The 23,584-nt window shown below is 39.8% G+C and overlaps 1 protein-coding gene across 2 annotated transcripts in view; it reads left to right on the forward strand.

Annotated features, from left to right (window-relative positions):
• Positions 1 to 23,584, forward strand: part of Atg5 (autophagy protein 5) — a 71,628-nt gene that overhangs the window by 22,272 nt on the left and 25,772 nt on the right. For both annotated transcript variants that reach the window (XM_067142553.2, XM_067142554.2), the window contains exon 4: positions 3,212 to 3,336. In XM_067142553.2, the coding sequence (XP_066998654.1) occupies positions 3,212 to 3,336 (125 nt within the window). The remainder of the gene's footprint in view (positions 1 to 3,211; positions 3,337 to 23,584) is intronic.

A 23,584-nucleotide genomic window follows, 5' to 3' on the forward strand; every position in this document is an offset into this window, starting at 1 on the left:
TAGCATTACGAGAGGGAACCTGGCGCGAATGCTTGGTGGAGAGCGCCTTATCCGTACGGTTCACTGTAGCAGAGGACTTGCGGGCCTGAGGCGAGACTTGTGCAACTTCGTGTGGAGAAGCTATGGCTGCGGCAGTCTTGGTAGTAAGCTCATAAACCGTAGCAATACGCTGGACGTCTTCTAAAGAAGGGTTACTCTGCTTGACAGCGTCAAAACGTATTTTGTCTTCAGGAGTATGTAAAATTATCATGTCCCGAATGAGAGAATCAGTGTAGGATGAACCACAACCGTCCTTGGAGCAGATGAACTGGCAGGGTTTAGCTAGACCACGCAATTCAGTTATCCATTCAGTATGTGTCTGATGGGGTTGCTTTCTGCTCTGAAAAAATTTATAGCGAGCAGCCACTATGTGAGGAGCTTTGGCATAGTGTTCCGTGAGACGGGCCAAGAGCTGCGTGAAGGGTACCTCAGATAAGTGTTCTTCCGGACTTAATTTACGTAGTAATTCACACGTAGCATTGCCAACCGAACTAAGAAATAGTGCGCGGCGGCGTTGATCATCTGTGACAGAATGGCAGATGAAATGCTGTTGTAAACGGGCTAAATAAACTGACCATTCTTCCTTAGCTGGATCAAAAGCAGAGAACGGAGGAATAGCTGATGGCTGTGTAGAGACAGAAATAGCTTGAATAGCCTGAATTAATGCTGCCTGTTGTTGTTGCATAAACTGTTGTTGTTGCTGCTGTAAGGCTTGGAAGACCGTAGCAAGTTGTTCCGCAGTAGCCATTGCGAGATGCGTGCAAGAAAGAGTAAGGTAAGCTGTGTGTCAGAACTGGTTGGAGTGTCGTTGTTGTTTAGCACGTCGCCGTAGAGTTGACAACTGGGCCTGTTGAATGGTAGTGTCGTGTTTACCTCGTTACTATAGAGTTGGCGATTGGGGCTGATGACGTGTAGTTTGTTGCTTGTTACCTCGTCGCTATAGAGTTGGCAACTGGGGTCGAAGAATTGTAGGTTGTTGCGTTTTACCTCGTCGCCATAGAGTTGGCAACTGGGGTCGAAGAATCGTAGGTTAGTGCTTTTTTACCTCGTCGCCATAGAGTTGTGTTGTAACCCAGGTTGAAATTTACAAAACACAACTTTTATTGCTTCACTTTATGATATTTACACAAATAACTGAAATTTATTTTGAAGCAAAAAAGAATATTGAATCTTGAGAAAAGTCTGTCTTTATACAATATGTACAGGTTTACAGTCTTTATATACACTTCTATCTTGAAAAGATAGTCTTTGTGAATTGACACGTTGATAGTCGAGAACTATCTGGCACACTAACATAAATGTCTTGAGAGAGTCCTTGTTTGTTGAAGTGCCTGAATTCCTAAAAAGCAAGTTCAATTGATTGAAGAAATTCCACCTAGCGAAACTAAGGGAGCTTGCATAAATTAGGGAATGAAAATGGCTTGTGAAAGAATTACGGAACATAGGCAGTGGAACAGGTAAGGGAGCGGTGACCAGAGGTGAAACCTCGTACTGCCAGAAATTCAGTCCACCTGGTCGAAGCACATTTTCAAGAGGAGTAGCCTCCGTGCTCGACGTAGGGTGTATTCTGGAGCTGGACACCGGGCAAGTGGGCAAGTGAGCAGGCAGGGAGCTCCTATTTATAGTACACTCGATGGTCAGGCACGCGCACTGAGGGCTGCGCGTCGAAGCTAGCAGAATGATACACAGGCGCGCGTACAGCTGGCTGGCGGAGCGAGACGGGAGCGCCGGACATACAACAACTTTGGCTTGCCAGGTGCAGGTCTTTTAATTTGACGCCGGTAGGTGACCTGCGCGTCGTGATGAGGATGAATGATGATGATGATGATGATGATGATGATGACACATACACCCAGTCTTCATGCCAGGGGAATTAACCAATTATGGTTAAAATTCCCGACCTTGCCGGGAATTGAACCTGGGACCCCTGTGACCAAAGACCAGCACGCTAACCATTTAGTCATGGAGACGGACACTATAACAATGATTTATTGTTCAACAGTATCCTTCTTATTCAATACCTTGTGGTTAATGTGAATTTAAAAAACTTCAACACATTCGTCACATCTATACATGTTTCAATCCTAATTGGATCATCTTCAGTAGATTGCTAAAATTGACATTACATATTGTAGTTAAAAACGTTTAGAACTGAGGTAAGAATGATGTTATGAATGTTAAAAATGTTTTTATTAAGAAAAAGTTTATGCTGTTATAAGTTTGTGGTTGAAAGTCTACTAAATGGACAAGACAGTATCTGATTAATAAGTGATATTTTGTGCACAAAGCCTCACATGTAAACACATCGTTCAATTGGGCAAAGAAGGCAATCATACCACAGAGACATATGCAATTATGGTAATCCTTATTGGCAGCAAACCATATCACGTAATATCAGTTATTAATCAGATACCGCCTAGTCCAGTTAGAAGACTTTCAACTAATGATAATATCAAGAGGACATCACGACAAGTGGATAACAGTGCACACTGAAGATTTTAAACACTACTTTATAAGAGCATAAACTTTTTCTTAATAAGAACATTTTAGCATTCATAACATCATTCATTTAAATGTTTTTAACTACAATATGTAATGTCAGTTTAATCAATCTACTGAAGATGATCCAGTTAGGATTGAAACATGTATAGATGTGACAAATGTGAAAGTTAAGTTTTTTAAATTCACATTAACCATAAGGTATTGAATAAGGAGGATACTGTTCAACAATAAATCACTGTAATAGTGATTTAAAGTGATTATTAGTTTAGCTGTCAATACGAAAACATGAAATTTATATTTTGTGACTGAACAACTCTTCAAGATAGCTAAAGAAAAGGGGTGCTTTCTCCAGGGTGGTCACCAATGTCTGGGGGCCTGGATATGGCGCTTGAAGAAGAAGAAGAAGAAGAGGGGGGGGATCATAGGAGACTTAAATATATATATATTTCTTTACTAATTGTTATGAAGCAGATCCCACTGTCCTGATGATCTTGAGAAGTTCTCAGTTATTTAATAGAATGTTTAGATGTTGATAATCTGTTCTGACATAGTGGTATGTTGGTCAGAAGAAGCTCCAGCCTATTATTGAATTCTCTACTAAAGAATTAACTGAATGTAATCTCTAAACTTATGGTTATAAAACCTGAAACTGTATTTTTGTATTTGATAGGGAAGCTGTGGAGTCACATTTCATGTCTTGTGTGAAGGAGGCTGATGTTCTCAAGCACCGTAGTCAGGTGATGTCCAACATGCAGAAGAAGGACCACATCCAACTGTGGCTGGGGCTTCAGAATGGTAAATTGAAGGGCACATTCTGTTCAATTTTTTGTGATGCTCCTTTGACTGCCAATTTTCTTTTAGAACCGATGCAGGGTGATCAGAAACAATGTGAACCAGGTATATGAGTGTTAGAGAATTGGTCATACTGATAAATAATTTGATATCTCACACCGTAGTATTGCGACAGGCTTCGGCAGCCAGTATAATTCCTATCCTCGCTGCAAGATGGGGGCACCGTTCATTTCATCCCTGACCCAGTCATTGACTGGAAAACAGGTTGTAGGTTTTCATTTTAATTTCAAATTTATGAACTACCTGAAAAAGAAAACGTATGGTAAAGTAAAGTAAACTCGTGTCCTCATCCCGAGGTGGTGTAGATCTTTTCAGGCACACCCCCATTGGAGGTGAGCTGCATGTGCCATTTCAACCACGTACCAGTCCTCCTGCCATTCTTAAATTTCTGGCAGTACCGGGAATCGAACCCAGGCCCCCGAGGACGGCAGCTAATAACACTAACCGTTACGCTACGGAGGCGGACAACATATGGTAATAGTAGGTATTATAATTGAAAAGGAGACAACTTTATAAACATAGAATGGCATGTTTCGTTCTTGAAAGAACATCATCAGATTCTATCAAATCACACTGAAATATTTAGAAATGTATACAAATTTATGTATATTTATGTACGGTATAAGCATTCTATGTTGGAGTGGAGAGAAAAGAGGCTTCAAACAGAAATAAACATAAGTGTTTATACTTTTCTAAGTATTTGAGTGTGATTTGATAGAATCTGATGTTCTTTCAAGAACAAAACATGTCATTCTATTTTAACCCTCGGACACTTGCGCTAGGAATAGACGCAGCGTTACTCGCGCGGGCTGCATATGTAGCCCAAACTGAAATTCAATTTGAATGACTCGTACATGCTGTTTTTAGGTTTCTTTGCTAATAATACCTTAAATAGTAGTACATGTAAATATTCTAAGCCAAATTTGAAGACCATATGTAGGTTTTCCTTTTGTTAAGAGAAAATATAAACCCTTGAAGAAAAATTTGATTGCATCTCACACTAAGGGTAATCTACCATGGAAACAGAAATAAAAGAATTACAGCTTTTAAATTTATTTATTTATTTATTTATTTATATACCTAAATATTTACATTGTTTATTTGCATGGTAGATAAATAAAAACTATATCATGTTAAAAAACTGTCTTAGAGTTTCTGTGAACATTTTAAGGAATTTTAGCACACTATCAAAGCACGTATTTCTGTATCAGTAAATTGTGCATCACGATCACATTTAAACTTGTCTCTCAACTCACATATATAAACATTTATCGCTGTGGTAATCATTTGTATTATATTTCTATCTATAAAAAGTTCTCAAGTTCAGTTTTCAAACTACGAGCAATTCCCTTAGGGTCGGGAAAGTGCATGATCATATTATGGGCTCTTGTACGCACATTAGTACGTGGATGATCCCTTAGCCACTTGAAGTTGTCCGTGGCAGTGAAACATTTGGAATTATTGCTGCCGGTACCTGCATCGTCATTTGTCGCTGGACACTCGGTCGGGGTACCTTCCTCACTGCTTGTACCTTCTTCAGATTCAGTTTGGTGTATTTTGTGTGTTAGTATATCCTATTCACTATCGTCAGTATCACCGCTAACAACACTATCATTACTTTCATCTAACCACTGACTGATTTGAAAGTCATCTACTTGGCAGCCTGCGCGGCGACATTTCCTTTGCTCGCTCAGTGTCGGCACTGAAAGAGCATTGCTCGCGCGGACTACTGTTGTAGCCCAGACCACTTCTAATCCATCTGGTGCCTAAATGGCACATCTAGTCAAGCCGGAAATACACTCGCCAGTTAACTACAACATTGACAGGCAGCTGTAGAGAGTATCAATATTCCTAGCAACGAATATACTCTGTACTACAACGAAATAAATCACTGGGCTACACAAGTAGCCCGCGCGAGTATCCGAGGGTTATTTGTTTCTTTTTTCAAGTACTGTATAATACCTACTGTTGCCATATGTCTTTTTCAGGTAGTTTATAAATTATTACTCAAAATTTATTTCATCAGATGTCATCTTGCAGGCTCTGGTTTCAGCAGAAGTTTCTTCTATACGAGAGCCCACTGACTGCTGCCATTCAGATGGTGAAAGGCCAGGCGGAATGACACTTGTGCCATGGAAAAGGGGTAGATCTCTCTCCTGTGGGATTTTACTTGTGCCGACACATTCGCCCAGTCCAATCTTCCCCTTTCATCAATGAGTGCTGGAGGCGCAGCCGAAAATAAGAAAAATGCTAAAAGAAGAAAATACAGCGATTTGTTGGACAAATTCTCCTTCTTGCCAGTAGCCATTGAATCGAGTGGTACCTGGCGTAATGATGGCCTCAATTTTATCAAAGACCGGGCGAGTTGGCCGTGCAGTTAGGGGTGCGCAGCCGTGAGCTTGCATCCGGGAGATAGTGGGTTCGAATCCCACTGTCGGCAGCCCTGAAGATCGTTTTCCGTGGTGTCCCATTTTCACACCAGGCAATTGCTGGGGCTGTACCTTAATTAAGGCCACGACCGCTTCCTTCCAACTCCTAGGCCTTTTCTATCCTGTCGTCTCCATAAGACCTATCTATGTTGGTGCAACGTAAAGCCACTAGCAAAGAAAAATTATCAGAGGTTGGCCAATGGATTGCTCGGATTTCCGGCGATACGCGATTAACTGCTTTTCTTATTCAGCACATCAGCATAGCTCTAATGCATGGGAATGTCGCATCCATTCTCGGGACACTACCACCTGGTGAATAGCTGGATGAAGCTTTTCTTCTTTAAGACACGACTTTGTATTTTATGGAAAGTGAATTTTTTAAGGAAATATATGTGACATTATTACTTTTCAGAAGACTGAAGAACGTAACAGTTATAAATTAACTGAGTCAAAACTGAAAAAAGAGGTGACTTCAGATATTACAAAAGAAAAAAATGAAGATTTAGCAACACCGTCTCACAACACCCATTTGAATTCACCGGTGATGCAATGTGATTGGGCAACTTCAGTAGCTGGTAAAATGGCAATGGCACAAGATATCAAATTACTTTTAAAAAATTATTTTTCTTTATGACCAACCCTCTAATGATCATATACCTGGTTCACGTTCTTTCTGACCATCCTGTATGTTGCTTGATTCTAAAAAAGATTATAAAACTGGGTGGAAATACATCATCATCCCTTTTCCACATACAGCTGGGCAGGGGCAGATATAGTTATTTTTCATTTGATTATATCACTTCATTGAAGTTGACCAACTGGCTCGTATTTTACCACTGAGGCCAGACGTATTACTGCTATTGACATAAAATACAGTATGTCTTAGATTTGGGGATCATTAAAAAATTTGTTTAACAAAATAGTGTCATGTAACAAAACGTATGACACAATATTACCTAGCAACAGTACCTCGAGAGCTGCACAGGCCTTGAATCTGTATTTCAAAGCCATCCATCAATACTTCACATCACAGCCTGGATGGTTGCTAGGTAGCATCGTGTCACACATTTGATTGAAAGGCATATTTATGATCATTTGATTTTTCCAAAGGGAAATTTCTGTGTGTTTTTTTTTTTTATTAAAGCAAGTGGCCAGTACAGACTTCTTAACGGTCCTCTATGTGATTGGTGTTTTAATTTTATAATAAGTCAGCCAATGGCTGAGTGGAGTTGCAGCGCATGTTACCATGCTGCAGCCAAGCTCTGCATTCAGGAGACGAATGAGTTCGAACCCCACCTTTGGCTGATCTGAGGTTTCCCATTTTTGCTTACATGTAAATGCCGGGACAGTTCCTATTCGTCGGCCACGCCCGATTCTTTCTATCTCCTTACATAGTTTCGTGTCCACCATCATTTATTTAATCTTCATTAGCTCCTCAACGAAGTTGTCATCAGGAAGGGCAACCAGCTGTAAAAGCATGCTATATTGTTTCATCTCATTTCATCAGGTATTGGGACTAACGAGTAGACATGCATACAGGAAAGTCTATTGAAAGTCTGTTGAATTATAGATATAAAATTCAGCACCTTTTCATGAATGAGTACCTTATCTTATCACACAAAATAAATTGGATAGGAAATATTTAAAATCTGTATCAGTTGAAGGAAATGAAAGACCAGTTTCTTTACACTTAATTGTTCCATCTACACTATGCTCTATTGTAACTTCCACACTGTCTAATAGAAATCATGCCCAGTCATTTCCATCTCCAGTCTTAATTCTCCATGAATTCATTTATTAAGTTCCCTACATCAAGAACATTACTCTCTTTACTTTACACTGATTCTCATTCCCTTTTGTTCCATGTCCCATTTCTACATCAAGCTCTCTGTGGACCTCTCTCTCATACTTTCTGCAACTAACAAGATCATTGGCAATTGCCTGATGTAAAAAAAAAAAAAGTGCATGATTCAAACTGTGCAGCCAGTTTGCTCGGTTTGGCAAATAGCATAGTATTAGTTCCTCTTTTACTTCATACTATAACCAGTAAAGATATCAGCACTCTTCCCTGCCTTAGATGGGTTTTAATTTCAAACTTTCTTGGTTTTTGCTTGTTTGCGTCTTGACCTAGCTGCACCATTTAAAGTACATTGCTTCTACAGTTTTTATTACACTTTATTGCTAAAGCTCCTCCTTTTATCTTTGTATAGACCATGAAATACATGATTTTTAATCGATCATAGTTCAACACTTTTTCATACTTTCTCTCTTGGCTCTTTGTCAGTTGCTCTTAAGAAGTCTTATAAATATATGAGGATTGGGGCAAAAGTCCTGGCAACTATTTTTTTCTTGTAGATATGTGAACGGATCACAAACGTATATGTGTCGTGTGGAAGTTCTGCAGGCATAGTGTGTATGCAGAACAATAGATGGCTCTGTGATAGCTGGTAGTAGCGTCACGAGGGCTGTGAAATCAGTCAGTTGGTGAGTGTCGTGCGAGATGGAAGTAACCCGTGTTGAGCAGCGCACTTACATCAAAATAACCTTTCTCCGAGGGAGAAATGGGATGGAATGTCACAGTGAATTAGTGGAAGCCCTTGGGAATAAAGCCCTACCATACCGTACAGTAGCACAGTGGGTAGAAAAGTTTCAGCAAGGACGTGTGTCAACCAGTGATGAGCAACGTTCGGGATGACCTGTCAGTGTGCAGACCGACGTGGCATGTGCCGTCATCGAGCAGCTCCTGGATGAAGACAGACGCTACTGGAGTTAGAGAGGGTAAGTGGCATCGAGAAACGCACCATCCAAAGCATATTGCATAATGAGCTGCAAGTGCGCAAAATCGCATCGCGGTGGGTACCGCATGCAATGACGGAAGTTCAAAAGTGGGTGCGCTATGCAATATGCTCCGACCACCTTGCACGCTGGCAACAAGACGGCGATCAATTCTTGTTATGTGTACCGGGCGGTACACCTCCGCGCCGCTAATTCAAACTTTGCGCCAGTTGAAACTCCTCTACTGGAGGAAGCCTGAACTTTAAATACAGTGTTAATTCTCAAGTTTCTCAGAAGATGTCCCTACTTGTAAATTTTGAAGTGTTCTGAACTGTGTCGTTTTCGATGTATTTTTGTTTTCCCTGTAGTAAGAAGTGTGAACATTCTCTTCTAGATGGCACTACTGAAGGACTACAATTGTGCACCCTAGTGCGAAGTGAAAGAACCAATCAATCCAATCAATACTGATCTGCATTTAGGGCAGTCGCCCAGGTGGCAGATTCCCTATCTGTTGCTTTCCTAGCCTTTTCCGAAATGATTTCAAAGAAATTGGAAATTTATTGAACATCTCCCTTGGTAAGTTATTCCAATCCCTAACTCCCCTTCCTATAAATGAATATTTGCCCCAGTTTGTCCTCTTGAATTCCAACTTTATCTTCATATTGTGATCTTTCCTACTTTTATAAACGCCATTCAAACCTATTCGTCTACTAATGTCATTCCACGCCATCTCTCCGCTGACAGCTCGGAACATACCACTTAGTCGAGCAGCTCTTCTTCTGTTTTTTTGAAGAAATTTTTTTTGTCCTTTGTTTCTTTCAGTCATTTGTTTGGGTTGGCAGTATAACCCTTCTCTTTCCCCTTGTTTTGAATTTAACCAATCCCGAATTTCTCTAATTAATTTTCCACCAATAATGTGTTTCTTCCTCATCTGGTGTAGTGGTTTTCGTTGTTAGCCAATAAAAGCTTGTGGGCGGGTGTTCTTATTCTTGAAAGGTCTCGAATGTTCCACGAGGGTATATAAACTGCTGATTTTCTGGTCTCCGCGCCACTTCAGTAACATCTATCAGTGTGTAAATTATGTAGCAGGGGGCGGGAAGCGCCTCTTTCTTCGGGCAGCAGTTCAACCACCAGGTAATGGCCGTCTTATAACTTCTTTCTTGCTAGCTCAGCAGTTTAACCCTCGGGGCGGGTTCGAAACTTTTATCATGTAACTTTCCTTTAAAATGTAAAAGACACTTGGTATAAATTCTATCTCTTTAAACTACAAATTGGGATAGACAGTGCCTACCCTCTCGAGCTCCCTTTCATATTGTTCTTGAGGTGACTACGTTTTCTCAACCATTTTTCTTCGTTTCGAAATGTAATAAGTTTTCCTATCGTGTCACCTCTTTAGTATGGGATTAGCCCTTGCATTAATGGCCTAGTGCCAAGTGGGTTTTAAACAAAATGTATTAGGAGTGCAGTTTCGCCTCCTCTCAAGTTGGTATTTTTGGAGGCCATGTAATTGTCCTGTTTCTTCACTGAATAGGCCTCAGTAGGTTGGGTATTTTTACCCCTGTGTTATTGTAATTGGAGGACAGCTTGAAGGTGGAGTTCGGTGTGGCCTTTGATAGGCTTGTAAATTGAGAGAGCGGGTGTGCTCTTTCTTAAAAGTTGATTGTGTGTGCCTCGAGGAGCAAGTGCTCCTGGGCATGTTGGGGTTTTCTGCCCTTTTGTCGAATCTTGTATTTGGGTAAAGTTGGGCTTACTGCTCAAGAATTGTGTGTCTGGCTCTCGGAGCCCAAATCCTGTAACACTGTAATTGAACATTCTCGATTTGTCGTTAGGCTACTGTGTACCTGTTATATTTGTTATTTCTTGATTTTGAAAAGAAAAATATAACCTTGTTAAATTTTAAATTAACTTTAATTTCGTAGATTGAGACATGTTCATCCCAGCACCTTCTTTCACCTCTAACTACCACGGATAACTCCGTAACATCATGAATAATCGCCATCGATGAATTTTGAGCCAGGGCATACGAACCAGAACTGAAACGTCAGTCCGTGGAGTGGTGATTGCTGGATCACCAAGGAGGCAGAAGGTCCGTCAGAATCCTTCCCCAGTCAAATTGATCGTGATCGTCGCGTATGACGTCAGGGGTGTCATTGTTTGCCACTTTGTTCCACATTGCAGAAAAGTGACCGCACAGTACTACAGGGACTTCCTGGTGCGACAGGTACGACGTGGCATTCGGGAGAAACGTCCGGATCTTGTGGACAGTACAATAATCCTTCACCACAATGCAAAACCACATAAAGCAGAGTCTGTAGGGCAGCTACTACGACGTTGGGGATGGTAAGAATTGGAGCACCCACCATACTCTCCCAACATTTCGCCCTGTGACTTTGATCTCATCGAAAGAGTAAGGAACCACTACGTGGTAGGTGGTTTGCAACACAAGAGGACATTGCTAATGCTGTGTACCAACAGGTGACCCGATTCACAGATGGTGCGGCAAATGCTGAGGCAGATGGTATTCAGCCCCTCCCACATCATTGCACAGCGTGTGGTGTCAGTAGCAGGGGATTGCTCTGAGGGTCTTTAGGCCCAGGTTTGTCATGTCAACTTTATGTGTACTGTGTTATCATTCTTTTGCACCGGGAAGGCCATATTGCCCTGTATACTACTGTAATAAATTAGTGTGGTACGATATTTCAGTGCTATTCATTGTCCACACATGTAGTTAACACCTTGTCCTTTCGTCTGTATATGTCACATTTTCCAACCGGACTGGTATTTTCAAGAAAAAAAATAGTTGCCATGACTTTTGCCCCAACCCTCATATTAATATTAGTTTTTTTTAGTTCTTGTCCTTTCTCAAAAGTTGGCTCAGATTAAAGATACAGTTTGAACAGGAGTTACCCACTGAGGAATACATCCAATGCTTCACCTGCCTGTCATAAGGGCAACCTCGGCAAGACTCTGGTTACACGTAATACATTTTGTACATGTACATTCTGCTTGGAGGAGGGCCTCTTACATGTATGATTATGCTCAATAGCCCAGCTGGTATCTGCATCCTATTGAGTGGGAGTGCCGTACAGCCTAATGCCTCAGCTGGCCTCTGCAGGGTGGCTCACTACCCAATTCTTTAAATTTATATATCTTTAGAGGGGCTACCCCTTAGAAACAAGCACATCGGAAGAGAATGGGTATAGATTCCCCTAAGTTCCTGGTTGCTGCCAGGGCCGATGGGGACAACTTCAAGTTTGTGAAAATCATTTTCTATGAGCATATGGTAGGCATCTATGGCGAACTAGAAGGAATTAATAAAATGAGAAATAGTAGCTTGCTTCTTGAAACTTAGTGCATTGTAAGTGGAGGCACTGCTGAAGTGTGACCATTTTGGTGACAATCCAGTCATGTCTCCTTTGATCTTTATGTGCTTCCAGAGAAGGTAGAATGTCACAAGCTACCATTGTGATGAGACCATTCATCCCACCTCCTGTTGGTTTAAAACCAGGGCTCGAAAAATCGTGGGCACCAGATAACCATGGCAACAGAAAATACAAGCCTGGTGCCTAGAATTTTCTGACGATGTTATTCCCTGCCAGTAGATCTTTTATATGGATAGGCAGTTTAAATAAAAATTATAATAAATTTGTTACTGGATAAAGTTCAAACTTTTAGAATTACCTCACCTTGAATGTCAAATATATTTTATTGCATTGAGTGCGCAATTACAGGTGTAGAATAGTAGTACCAGTTCTTCCCTTCAAGCTGACAAAGAAGCTGTAATGCAGTATGGAGCAAAACACCAAGAGGTAAAAATTTAACAAGAGTGAATATAAACTCCCGGAAAGAAAGAAAAAACCCAACATGCAACATCCTCAAGGACAAGGTCATTTTATTCACAAGCGATGTGATAGGCAGTTCATCATTGCCGGTGTAGCCTATATAATTACAAATTCAGACCAAATGGAACACGCATGTCACTGTAAATGGTGCCCAAACTGTTGCATCAGTACACAGTGTATCAATCAATCAATACCGATCTGCATTTAGGGCAGTCGCTCAGGTGGCAGATTCCCTATCTGTTGCTTTCCTAGCCTTTTCCTAAATGATTTCAAAGAAATTGGAAATCCATTGAATGTCTCCCTTGGTTATTCCAGTCCCTAACTCCCCTTCCTATAAATGAATATTTGCCCCAGTTTGTCCTCTTGAATTCCAACTTTATCTTCATATTGTGATCTTTCCTACTTTTATAAACGCCATTCAAACCTATTCGTCTACTAATGTCATTCCACGCCATCTCTCCGCTGACAGCTCGGAACATACCACTTAGATGTTGATTCCCATAGGGAATCTGAAATATTTGTCCTGAATGAGCAAATTTATAATACCAATATAAATGGTCCGTTATTGGACATTATAAATTTTCCAGCTAGCTCATTCTTGGTTAGACAAAGTCTCTTAGTGCATTGGCACTGCCGGTGGCTCCAGTTAGCCTACGCAGTGGCCTCCACGGTATGCACTAGCCAGCGTATTGGTAGGTGTGCTAGGTACCAACTGATGAGCCCACCCTAGCACACGAGGGCGAAACACTGGCAACCAAGAATGAGCTAGCTGGAAAATTTATAATGTCCAATAACGGACCATTTATATTGGTATTACATACCACTTAGTCGAGCAGCTCTTCTTCTTTCTCTCAATTCTTTCCAACCCAAACATTGCAACATTTTTGTAACGCTACTCTTTTGTCGGAAATCACCCAGAACAAATCGAGCTGCTTTTCTTTGGATTTTTTCCAGTTCTTGAATCAGGTAATTCTGGTGAGGGTCCCATACACTGGAACCATACTCTAGTTGGGGTCTTACCAGAGACTTATATGCACTCTCCTTTACATCCTTACTACAAGATGGCGTCGGCAGTGCAAGCTAGTAATGAGTGTTCCCGGTTTTTGTCAGAAAATGAAGTGAAATGTGCTGTAAGATGTACAGAAAATGTTACAGATGGTGAGAAGAACAGTCAAGGTATTCTCAGTAGTGAAAGTAATCACTCTTTATCTCCAGAAAAGAACATTTGTACCGGTAATATCTACGAATGCGAGTGTGTGTGTGTAGGCCTAAAATGACTCCTTCATCTGTCCATGAAACTGTTGAATCACTACACAAAATAATAGAAGTGCTACATAAGGATTTGGTAGAAGCAAACCTTGTAATTAAAAAGTTACAATCTGAAAAGACAAATCTGATTGAAGAGGTGGAAAAACTAAAAAAATGCGATGGTGTTGGCGCGTCGTGGAGTGAAGTTACGTCGCGGCACAGGAAAATGTCGCTAACTAGGCCTAATTCATCTGGAAATCAACCTACAGTAACGAACAAATTCAGCGTTTTACACGAAGTTCGGGAAGAGCAAGGAAGCACTTCTTTCTCCCGAGATGCGAGTTCACCGACGAAAAAACGCCGAATTCACGCCGATAACGTGATCAAGAAAGTAAGGAAGGAGAAGAAAGTGAAACTGTTTGGTGATAGTCACGGTCGAGGCCTTTCAGCAAATATAGCAGAGTTGCGAGCCGACATTGAAGTGACAGGTGTTATTCAACCAGGTGCCCCCTTTTCAGAAGTAGTGAAACCCCTCTTGAGAAATGCTGATAAACTCTCGTCAAACGGCGTCATAGTTATTGTCGGTGGAACCAACGACGTAGCAAGAAATGAAGGCCATCAGGCTGCAAGTATTCTGAAAAAGACTCTAGGTAAGCTGACCCATACAAATGTGATAGTGACAAACGTACCCCATAGACATGATTTAACAGACTGGTCAATTGTGAATAAAGCTGTCAAGGACACAAATGAGAAATTCAGGCAAATATGTAGTCATTTCAAAAATGTTACACTGTTAGACATTAGTAAATTAAACCGAACATCTCATACGAGGCATGGCATGCACTTGAATGGACTTGGGAAGCAATATGTAAGCAAGTTAATAAGTAACATCATTACAAGTAAAGATCAGGAAAAGACTGTCCTAGAACTACCTAGTCCGGGAAACGTGTGTTAGATTCTGGACCCAATAACATTTCAAACGAAAATGTGGGTCCAGACTTAAATACCGGTAATGACTTGGAGGGTAGGAATAGGCGGTTCAAAATATTTCATCAGAACATTCAATGTCGTAAAAATAAAATTTTAGAATTACAAGTAATTTTAAATTCAATACAGGATGTTATGTTTATCTGTTTGGATGAACATTGGTGTAATAATGATGAACTTGAACTCAATAATATTGAAGGTTATTATCTGGCAAGTAATTACAGTCGGGTTAATAAAGAGCATGGGGGAGTTTGTATTTTTGCTAAGTCAGGAATTGAATGTAAAGAAAGGAAGGATCTTGAAGTGCATGATTCTGAATTAGATTTTGAACTAACTTCAGTGGAATTTAAGCTTCCCTATGGTAAAAGGGTAATTCTGTTAACCGTGTACCGTTCACCGGATGCTGATGTGGAGATTTTCTTAGAAAAATTAGATCAAGTCCTTCATAACATTTTCGGTAGGAATAGCAGCGCAGAAGTAATACTTTGTGGTGATTTTAACATAGATTTTGCTGAAGAAAACCTTCCATCAACATCACAACTACTGCATGTTCTTCAAAGCTGTAATCTAAAACACTTAATTTTTACACCCACTCGGGTAACTGCCACCTCAGCTACAACGATAGACAACATTTGTATTAATTTCCATTGTTCTAAAATGCAAGCATCCAATATAAATTTTGGATTATCAGATCATCATGCTCAAATTTTACAACTAGAATTTGAGAATGCTAGCAAGCATTCAACCAAAATAAAGCAAGCACAATTAACTCGTTTTTTCTCTGCAGCTGCATGTGGCAGTTTCATTGAAAGCCTTAAACTTCAGACCTGGACTCCAATAACATTCGGTCATAGCATTGACCAAAAGTATAGAACCTTTTTAAGCATTTTTTTAACGGAATTTGAATTATATTTTCCAAAAACACTTGCAGTAATTAATGAATCTTCAAAAAAGCCATGGATCACAAAGGGTATACGGATCTCAAGTAAAAAATGTAAATTACTAAGTAGATTAGCACAGCAGAGTTGTGACCAGGTTTTTTGTAAGTATGTTAAAAACTACAAATCAGTCTATCGAAGAGTTCTTAGGATGGCTAAGATAATGCACAATAACAAGAAAATTAAAGAGTCGTGCAATAAATCACGAACCATATGGAAGGTAATCAAGGGAGAAACCAACAGACATGCAGTTGGAAATAAAGTTGCTGCCATAAAAAATGATAAGGGAATACAAATGAATGACCCTCATCATTTGGCTAATTATATAAATGATTTCTTTCTATCCCTACCATACAAACTTGAAAATGCAAATAAATCAGATGTATTACCAGAACTCCCAACCTTTGTGCAAAACTCTATGCAGTTAACTCCAGTAACAGAACTGGAAGTTTTTAAAATCATACAATCTTTGAAGAACAAAACTTCCACAGGTGTAGTTCCCACAAAACTCATTAAAAAATGTGCTCCCTATCTGGTACAGCCTTTAACTTATCTCATCAATGAATCATTTTCTAGTGGTCAGTTTCCTAATCTCCTAAAAATAGCTAAAGTTATCCCAGTCTTTAAAAGTGGAAACTTACACGATTTACATAACTACAGACCAATATCAATACTTACTGTTATTTCAAAAATATTTGAATGTGCTATGAAAGATCGGCTTACTAAATTTTTAATCAAATATAACTTGTTAAATAATGCACAACATGGGTTCAGAGCTGGCAGAAGTACTTTGTCTGCTTTATCACATTTTACACAGTTGGTCGTAAATGCTCTTGACAATGATGAAACTGTGATAGGACTATTTCTTGACCTTTCAAAGGCATTTGATACTGTTGATCATGAAATATTGTTGCACAAATTATATCAGACTAGCTGATGTACCCGTGCTTCGCAACGGGATTCTCAGAAAGACTGACTTGGTGGTTTTCCTAACTGAATTCAACATAGGTCATTACAAAAACGTCAGTAGGAACGTAGCGATTGAAAGGAATGTTATCATATAAAATACTCGATCAAATGAAAAAAAAAAAAACGCACACTTTCTCACTTTCAACGAACAGTACTACGGTGCCGATCTAAGAGTCCTAAGTTCCAGAGCTGGAATAACCAGGTCGCAGACTGCCGTGAACACTCCTTTGTCATTATTCCGTTAAATATGCACATTACTCATTCCAATCAGTGGCTCAGGTAGGGATTGTATAGCTCGAATACTATGATGAACCAGTGTGTTACGTACCAGATATATCAGAAAATGTATGAACCAGAGGAATGGCATGCTAAAGAAGAAAGTTATCTTACACCCCAGCTACTTCCCACCAATATACAGGCAGGCTGTTACAGTCGGGACGACCAGGCGAGTTGGCCGTGTGGTTAGGGGCCCGCAGCTGTGAGCTTGCATCCGGGAGATAGTGGATTCGAACCCCACTGCCGGCAACCCTGAAGACGGTATTCGGGAGATAGTGGCTTCGAGACCCACTGTCGGCTGCCCTGACGATGGTTTTCCGTGGTTTCCCATTTTCACACCGGGCAAATGCCGGGACTGTACCTTAATTAAAGCCACGGCCGCTTCCTTCCACTTCCTAGACCTTTCCTATCCCATCGTCGCCTTAAGACATATCTGTGTCGGTGCGACGTTCAGAAAAAAAAAAAATGGTATTCCGTGGTTTCCCATTTTCACACCAGTCACACCAGGCTGTACCTTAAAGCCAAGGCCGCTTCCTTCACACCACTATTCATTCCCTATCCCATCGTCGCCATAAGATCTACCTGTGTCGGTGCGACGTCAAGCAAATTTTAAAAAAACCTCGGTACGCTGCAGTAATCATATCTATCGGGGATGAGAGGAAACAGAAGACAAAAAGCACATCACAACAAACAATGGTCAATATAATGTTATTGTTGATAAAGTTTATGAGCTTTTTATATTGCAGGCCTTCACATTAGTTTTCTTCCGACTCTGTGATATTAGGGTGTCTTACAAAATTATTTATATCGTAGACTGTAGTTCCTTATTCTCAGACTTTGCACACCAATTTTCACTAAATTCCGTTTATCCATTTTCTCGTGACTCGGCTCTGATTTGGACTTAGTAACAAAAATCCAAATTCATGAATATCTACGATTATATGCGGTACGGTAACAATGTATAAGACATAAGTGATCGGAAATTTAATAACTTCTTACGTAACTACTACTAACTTACGACATAACTAAAGTTATGTTAGTTATGTAGTATCGATACGACCACTAATAACATAAATAACTTATTTGAGAAATACATTTCAGGCCTTCCCCTAAACTACCATTTCACTCAGCGTGAATGAAATAATTTATAGCCGTGCTTGTAGTGGTTCATCACCCGACATTACATACCGATTTTCATTAAATTCTCTTCAGCCGTTTTCTATTGATGCGTGTACAATCATACATACATACATACAGACAGACAGAAATTACGGAAAAGTAAAAAATGCATTTCGTTGTTACTGTGGACATGACCGATACAGAAATACCATTCTTTTCCAATTCTGAGTAATGTACAGTCAAAACTCTTATTGTATATATAGATATTTATCGATACGTCCACTAAAAACATAAATAACTTATTTGAGAATTACATTTCAGGCCTTCCCCTAAACTACCATTTCACTCAGCGTGAATGAAATAATTTATAGCCGAGCTTGTAGTGGTTCATCACCCGACATTACATACCGATTTTCATTAAATTCTCTTCAGCCGTTTTCTATTGATGCGTGTACAATCATACATACATACATACAGACAGACAGAAATTACGGAAAAGTAAAAAATGCATTTCTTTGTTACTGTGGACATGACCGATACAGAAATACCATTCATTTCAAATTCTGAGCAATGTACAGGCAAAATACTTATTTTATATATAGATTACATTTCAGACCTTCCCCTAAACTACCATTTCATTCAGTATGAATAACATTATTGACAGCCTAGATTATAGCGACCTATTCTCCGACTTTGCATACCAATTTTCGTGAAGATACGACCACTAATAAAATAAATATTTGAAAATTAAATTTTAGGCCTTCCCCTAAACTACCATTTTTCTCAGCGTGTATAGCCTATATTGTAGCGACTTATTTCCCATCTTTGTCTAGCGATTTTCATTAAGACACTACCACTAATAACATAAATATTTGAGAATTAAATTTCAGGCCTTCCCCTAAACTACCATTTCACTCAGCGTGATTAAAATAATTTATAGCCTAGATTGTAGCGGTTCATCACCCGACTTTACATTCCAATTTTCATAAAATTCTCTTCAGCCGTTTTCTCGTGATGCATGTACATACAGACAGACAGACAGACAGATAGACAGACAGACAGAAATTACGGAAAAGTAAAAAATGCATTTTCTTGTTACTGTGGACATGACCGATACAGAAATACCATTATTTTCAAATTCTGAGCAATGTACAGACAAAACTCTTATTTTATATATATAGATTGGAGTTAGAGGAATTGTTAATGACTGGTTTAGATCATACCTGAATAAACGATCCCAGTTTGTTGAAATTACACATTGTAACAGTAAAGGGCATAATGAGACATATCACTCTCAGGTAAAAAGCATAGACTTAGGTATACCGCAGGGTAGTATTTTGGGGCCTGTTCTTTTCTTGATCTATGTGAATGACCTTCCTCACAATAATCAAGTAGAAACAGCAGTTCTGTATGCTGATGATACAAACATAATTATTAATAATCCTGACCCTACGTCTATAGAAACTACAGCAAATACAGTCCTGTCTAGGTTAGAATCATGGTTCAGGAAAAACAAATTGACATTGAACTTTAAAAAGTCCCAATACATGGAATTCAAGGCATCCAACTACCATGACAAAACTGCAAAAAAACACAACCTTATATTAAATGCAAATGCAATTGAAAATACGTTGACCACAAAATTTTTAGGTGTCCATATAGATGAAAAATTAAGATGGGATTGTCATATTAAAAAAATAGGGAAGTCTCAGAGTTCTGTTTGTTTTGCCTTAAGGATTTTGTCTAATAGTTGTAGTGAAGAATATGTTAGAATGGCATATTTTGGATATTTCCATTCAGTCATCACTTATGCTATTGGTCTCTGGGGCTGTTACAAATCAAATCTTGATGTTATTTTTCGAATACAGAAACGAGCTATCAGAATTATATTGAGACGTAACAGGTTAGATCATTGCAGACCATTATTTAAGAGACTAAGGATACTCCCAGTACCAAGTATATACATCATGCAATGCATTCTACACGTGAAAAAAAATATTGATCACTTCAGAAAGAATTTTGACAATCACAATTACCAGACGCGAACAAGAAATAATATTTTTATCGAACACAAGAGTAAAACCATTGCCTTGACACATGTAGACTCTGTTGGAATCAGATTGTATAATAAGCTTCCAAATACGATTAAAGATATTAGTCTCGTCAGTTCATTTACCACAGCTTTAAAAAATCTCCTGCTGAGTAGCTGCTTCTACAGTACAGAAGAATACATGATGAAGTGCTGGTAATGATGCTACTACTTATTAACTTGTAATCTAGTATATAGCCTTAAAAATATGTTAATGTCACATTGACTATGTTCACATTATTAACACCACACCAATATATTTTTATTTTGCCTTGTAAATATTGGTTATTAATATTTTTAAAAAAATTAAGATGTGCTGTCCTAACATTGAGGTATGTGGTGTTTCTGTTCTTCTTTTTCAAAATGTTCATTGTTGTGCATATATTATTGTTAGTATTAGGAAATCACTTGACAACTCCTATACTGTTGGCATATTTCAAAATACGTAATTGTACAGTCTATGGAAGCTAAGTAAATGAATGAATGAACAACCCCTAAACACCCTCATAACCATGTGCAGAGATCTGTACCCTTTATTTACAATCCCATTTATGTGATTACCCCAATGAAGATCTTTTCTTATATTAACACCTAGATACTTACAATGATCCCCAAAAGGAACTTTCACCCCATCAATGCAGTAATTAAAACTGAGAGGACTTTTCCTATTTGTGAAACTCACAACCTGACTTTTAACACCGTTTATCAACATACCATTGCCTGCTGTCCATCTCACAACATTTGTATCCCTGTCTAGTGGCAATGCAGGCGTGCATTCGTGCATGCAGACGATCATATAGTTGCTGAATGACATCCTACGATAGATTGTCCCAAGCATCTTGCACCTTTTGATGCAATTCAGCAATGGTTCTTGCAGGCTCTGGAGAATGCCTTAATTTCCACTTCATCATGTCCCATACGTGTTCATTTTGTGAGAGGTCTGGTGATCTTGCTGGCCAGGGCAGTTGTACACCACGTAGAGGACGTTGCATCGCAGCAGCTGTATGTGGATGTGCATTGTCCTGCTGAAAAAGCACATAACTTTCCTGTCGAAGAAATGGCAGTAGCTGGGGTTCAACAGCCTGTTTAATGTAGCGGGGTACTGGTTACATTACCCTGCAGAAACACCAACTGTGACTACGAGTTGTAACTGATGGCTTAGCACACCATGAAGCCTGGGGTAGGACCTGGGTGTCGTGGGCGAATGCCCTCTAGAATAGGCTGCTCATAAAGTCTACGCCGTACGCATGTACGACCATCAGTTGCGACCTACTCTTGTCATTTAAGACAACAGAGTGCCATTCCCCTCTCCTGTCGACTGTTTCACGACACCAGAGTAGCTGTGCTTGGCGATGTCGTCGTGTCAGCGGTAGCCTGGCCAGAGGCACACGTGTTCGTAATCCTGGTGCAAGTAGACGGTTCCCAGTGGTCCTTGTTGACACAGCAAGTGCAACATATGACCGGATTTCATTCCTGGATGATGATACGATGTTCGATCGGCCACCACTGTTCCCACAATGCGTCGATCTTGACATGCATCTGTACTACGCGGACGTCCGGAGTCTGGTCGAAGGGTGTGGACATTTTCCACTGACCACTGATACATTGCGCCCAACATGGGCAGCAGTCCGTTAATATGTTAGTCCAGCTTTCCACAGGCCTACAATGCGACCCTGTTCAAATGGCTGCAGTTGTTTAACAGGAGCACGTACTCATCGACAGGGCATGGTTGTACCCTAGAACGAATGTTGCAAACACTGTTTACCTCTAATCTCAGCACAGTTACTGCCTGCAAAGTCAAAACAGGGTATGCATGGACAGGCCTCCTGAGCGCCATTTGACCGCCAGCGTCCATGACAAATGAATCACTAACCCAACAACCCCTCATTATGCACTTATTATACCTTGGTGCCACTGAACTTAGTCCCTGAGGATGTTGAATTTTTTATTTTTCAACAGTGTAGTATTGAAATAATAATGGCGTATGGCCTCCAAAGAGGCCTGGTACAGGTCTTTCGAGTTGATGGCATATAGGTGACCTTTGCATCTGTGACGATGGGACCCTACCTATGATGAATTTTATTATTATTATTCCTAGTTGCTTTACGTCGCACCGACACAGATAGGTCTTATGGCGACAATGGGACAAGAAAGTGCTAGGAGTGGGAAGGAAGCGGCCGTGGCCTTAATTAAGGTACAGTCCCAGCATTTGCCTGGTGTGAAAATGGGAAACCACGGAAAACCATTTTCAGGGCTGCCGACAGTGGGGTTCGAACCTACTATCTCCCGAATACTGGATACTGGCCGCACTTAAGCGACTTCAGCTATCGAGCTCGGTATGATGAATTTTAATGGTGAATATGACAGAATATGATACGCACACCCAGCCGCCGAGCCATTGGAATTAATCAATGAAGGTTAAAATCCCCAACCCAGACCAGTATTGAAATATGCACCAGGTATTTGACACCTGGGCAGAAGGGAAGGAACCAGAGAATTTTCGAGAAAAGGAGATTGAAACATTGGAACAGCATTTTAAAAATAAACTTGTAGGTTCCACCATGGACTTTTAAAAAAGTAAAGCAAACCACTGTACACAAATGATATTAATTCAGAGTGCTTGGCAAGGGAATGAACTTAGAGAGCTTTTGAGCAAAGTTGTGTTAAAAAAAACAGACAGATTTTTTAATTTTAGGCAAATTGCTTTGCATTGTGTTAGTGTGATTTCAGTGCAAGAGTTGGAAAAAGAACTGAAGGATATGAGAAGATGATGGGTAAATTTGGGAATGATATGGAAGTTAATTGGAATAGGAAGTGTTTACTGGATTTCTGTGCTAGTGTGGAATTAACAATTATGAATACATTCTTCAAGCATAAGGCTATTCATTGCTACACATGGGAGGGTAGGGGCACCAGATTCATTATAGACTATAACAAACCAACTTTGAATTCAGGCAATCTGTTTGGATTGTGCAGGTATTGAGACACTTCTGCTTCTCTGTCTGCAGTTTTCTTCAATTTCACATATGGTTAATTAATGTTACAAAATCTTTGTCTTCTTTCTGTACTGGCAATTTTACACTTGTTAGTTTATCATACTGTCAGTAGTGTCCCCTCTGGTACCTTTGGCTTTTCTACCTCCTTGATTTTAAGTCTCTTAATGATATTTTTTCTTTGAACTTTGGAGTAAAGCAAAATGGAGTCCAGAAACGTAATGCATGCCTTCTTATTATTTATTTACATATTTTACGCCCACATTGGAGCACTGAAATCAATACATTTGAGTTAATTTCTTCTTCTTCTTCTTCTCCCAGAACTTTTTCATCCTCTCCGACCTGGAAGCCCTTTGTGTGTCCGATATAGTATATTGTTTCCGTTCAACTGCTTTTAGTTTGAGACTTATGCTTTTGTTCTTCAAAATCCTCTTCTCTTTTCTGTCTTTGATTTGTTGCCGAGTTATACCCAATTCTTCCAAATCGTCCTGAACTTCTTTGAACCAATTATTATTGATTTTATTCT

Source organism: Anabrus simplex, chromosome 3 (assembly GCF_040414725.1).
Source record: "Anabrus simplex isolate iqAnaSimp1 chromosome 3, ASM4041472v1, whole genome shotgun sequence".
Taxonomy (NCBI): Eukaryota; Metazoa; Arthropoda; class Insecta; order Orthoptera; family Tettigoniidae; genus Anabrus; species Anabrus simplex.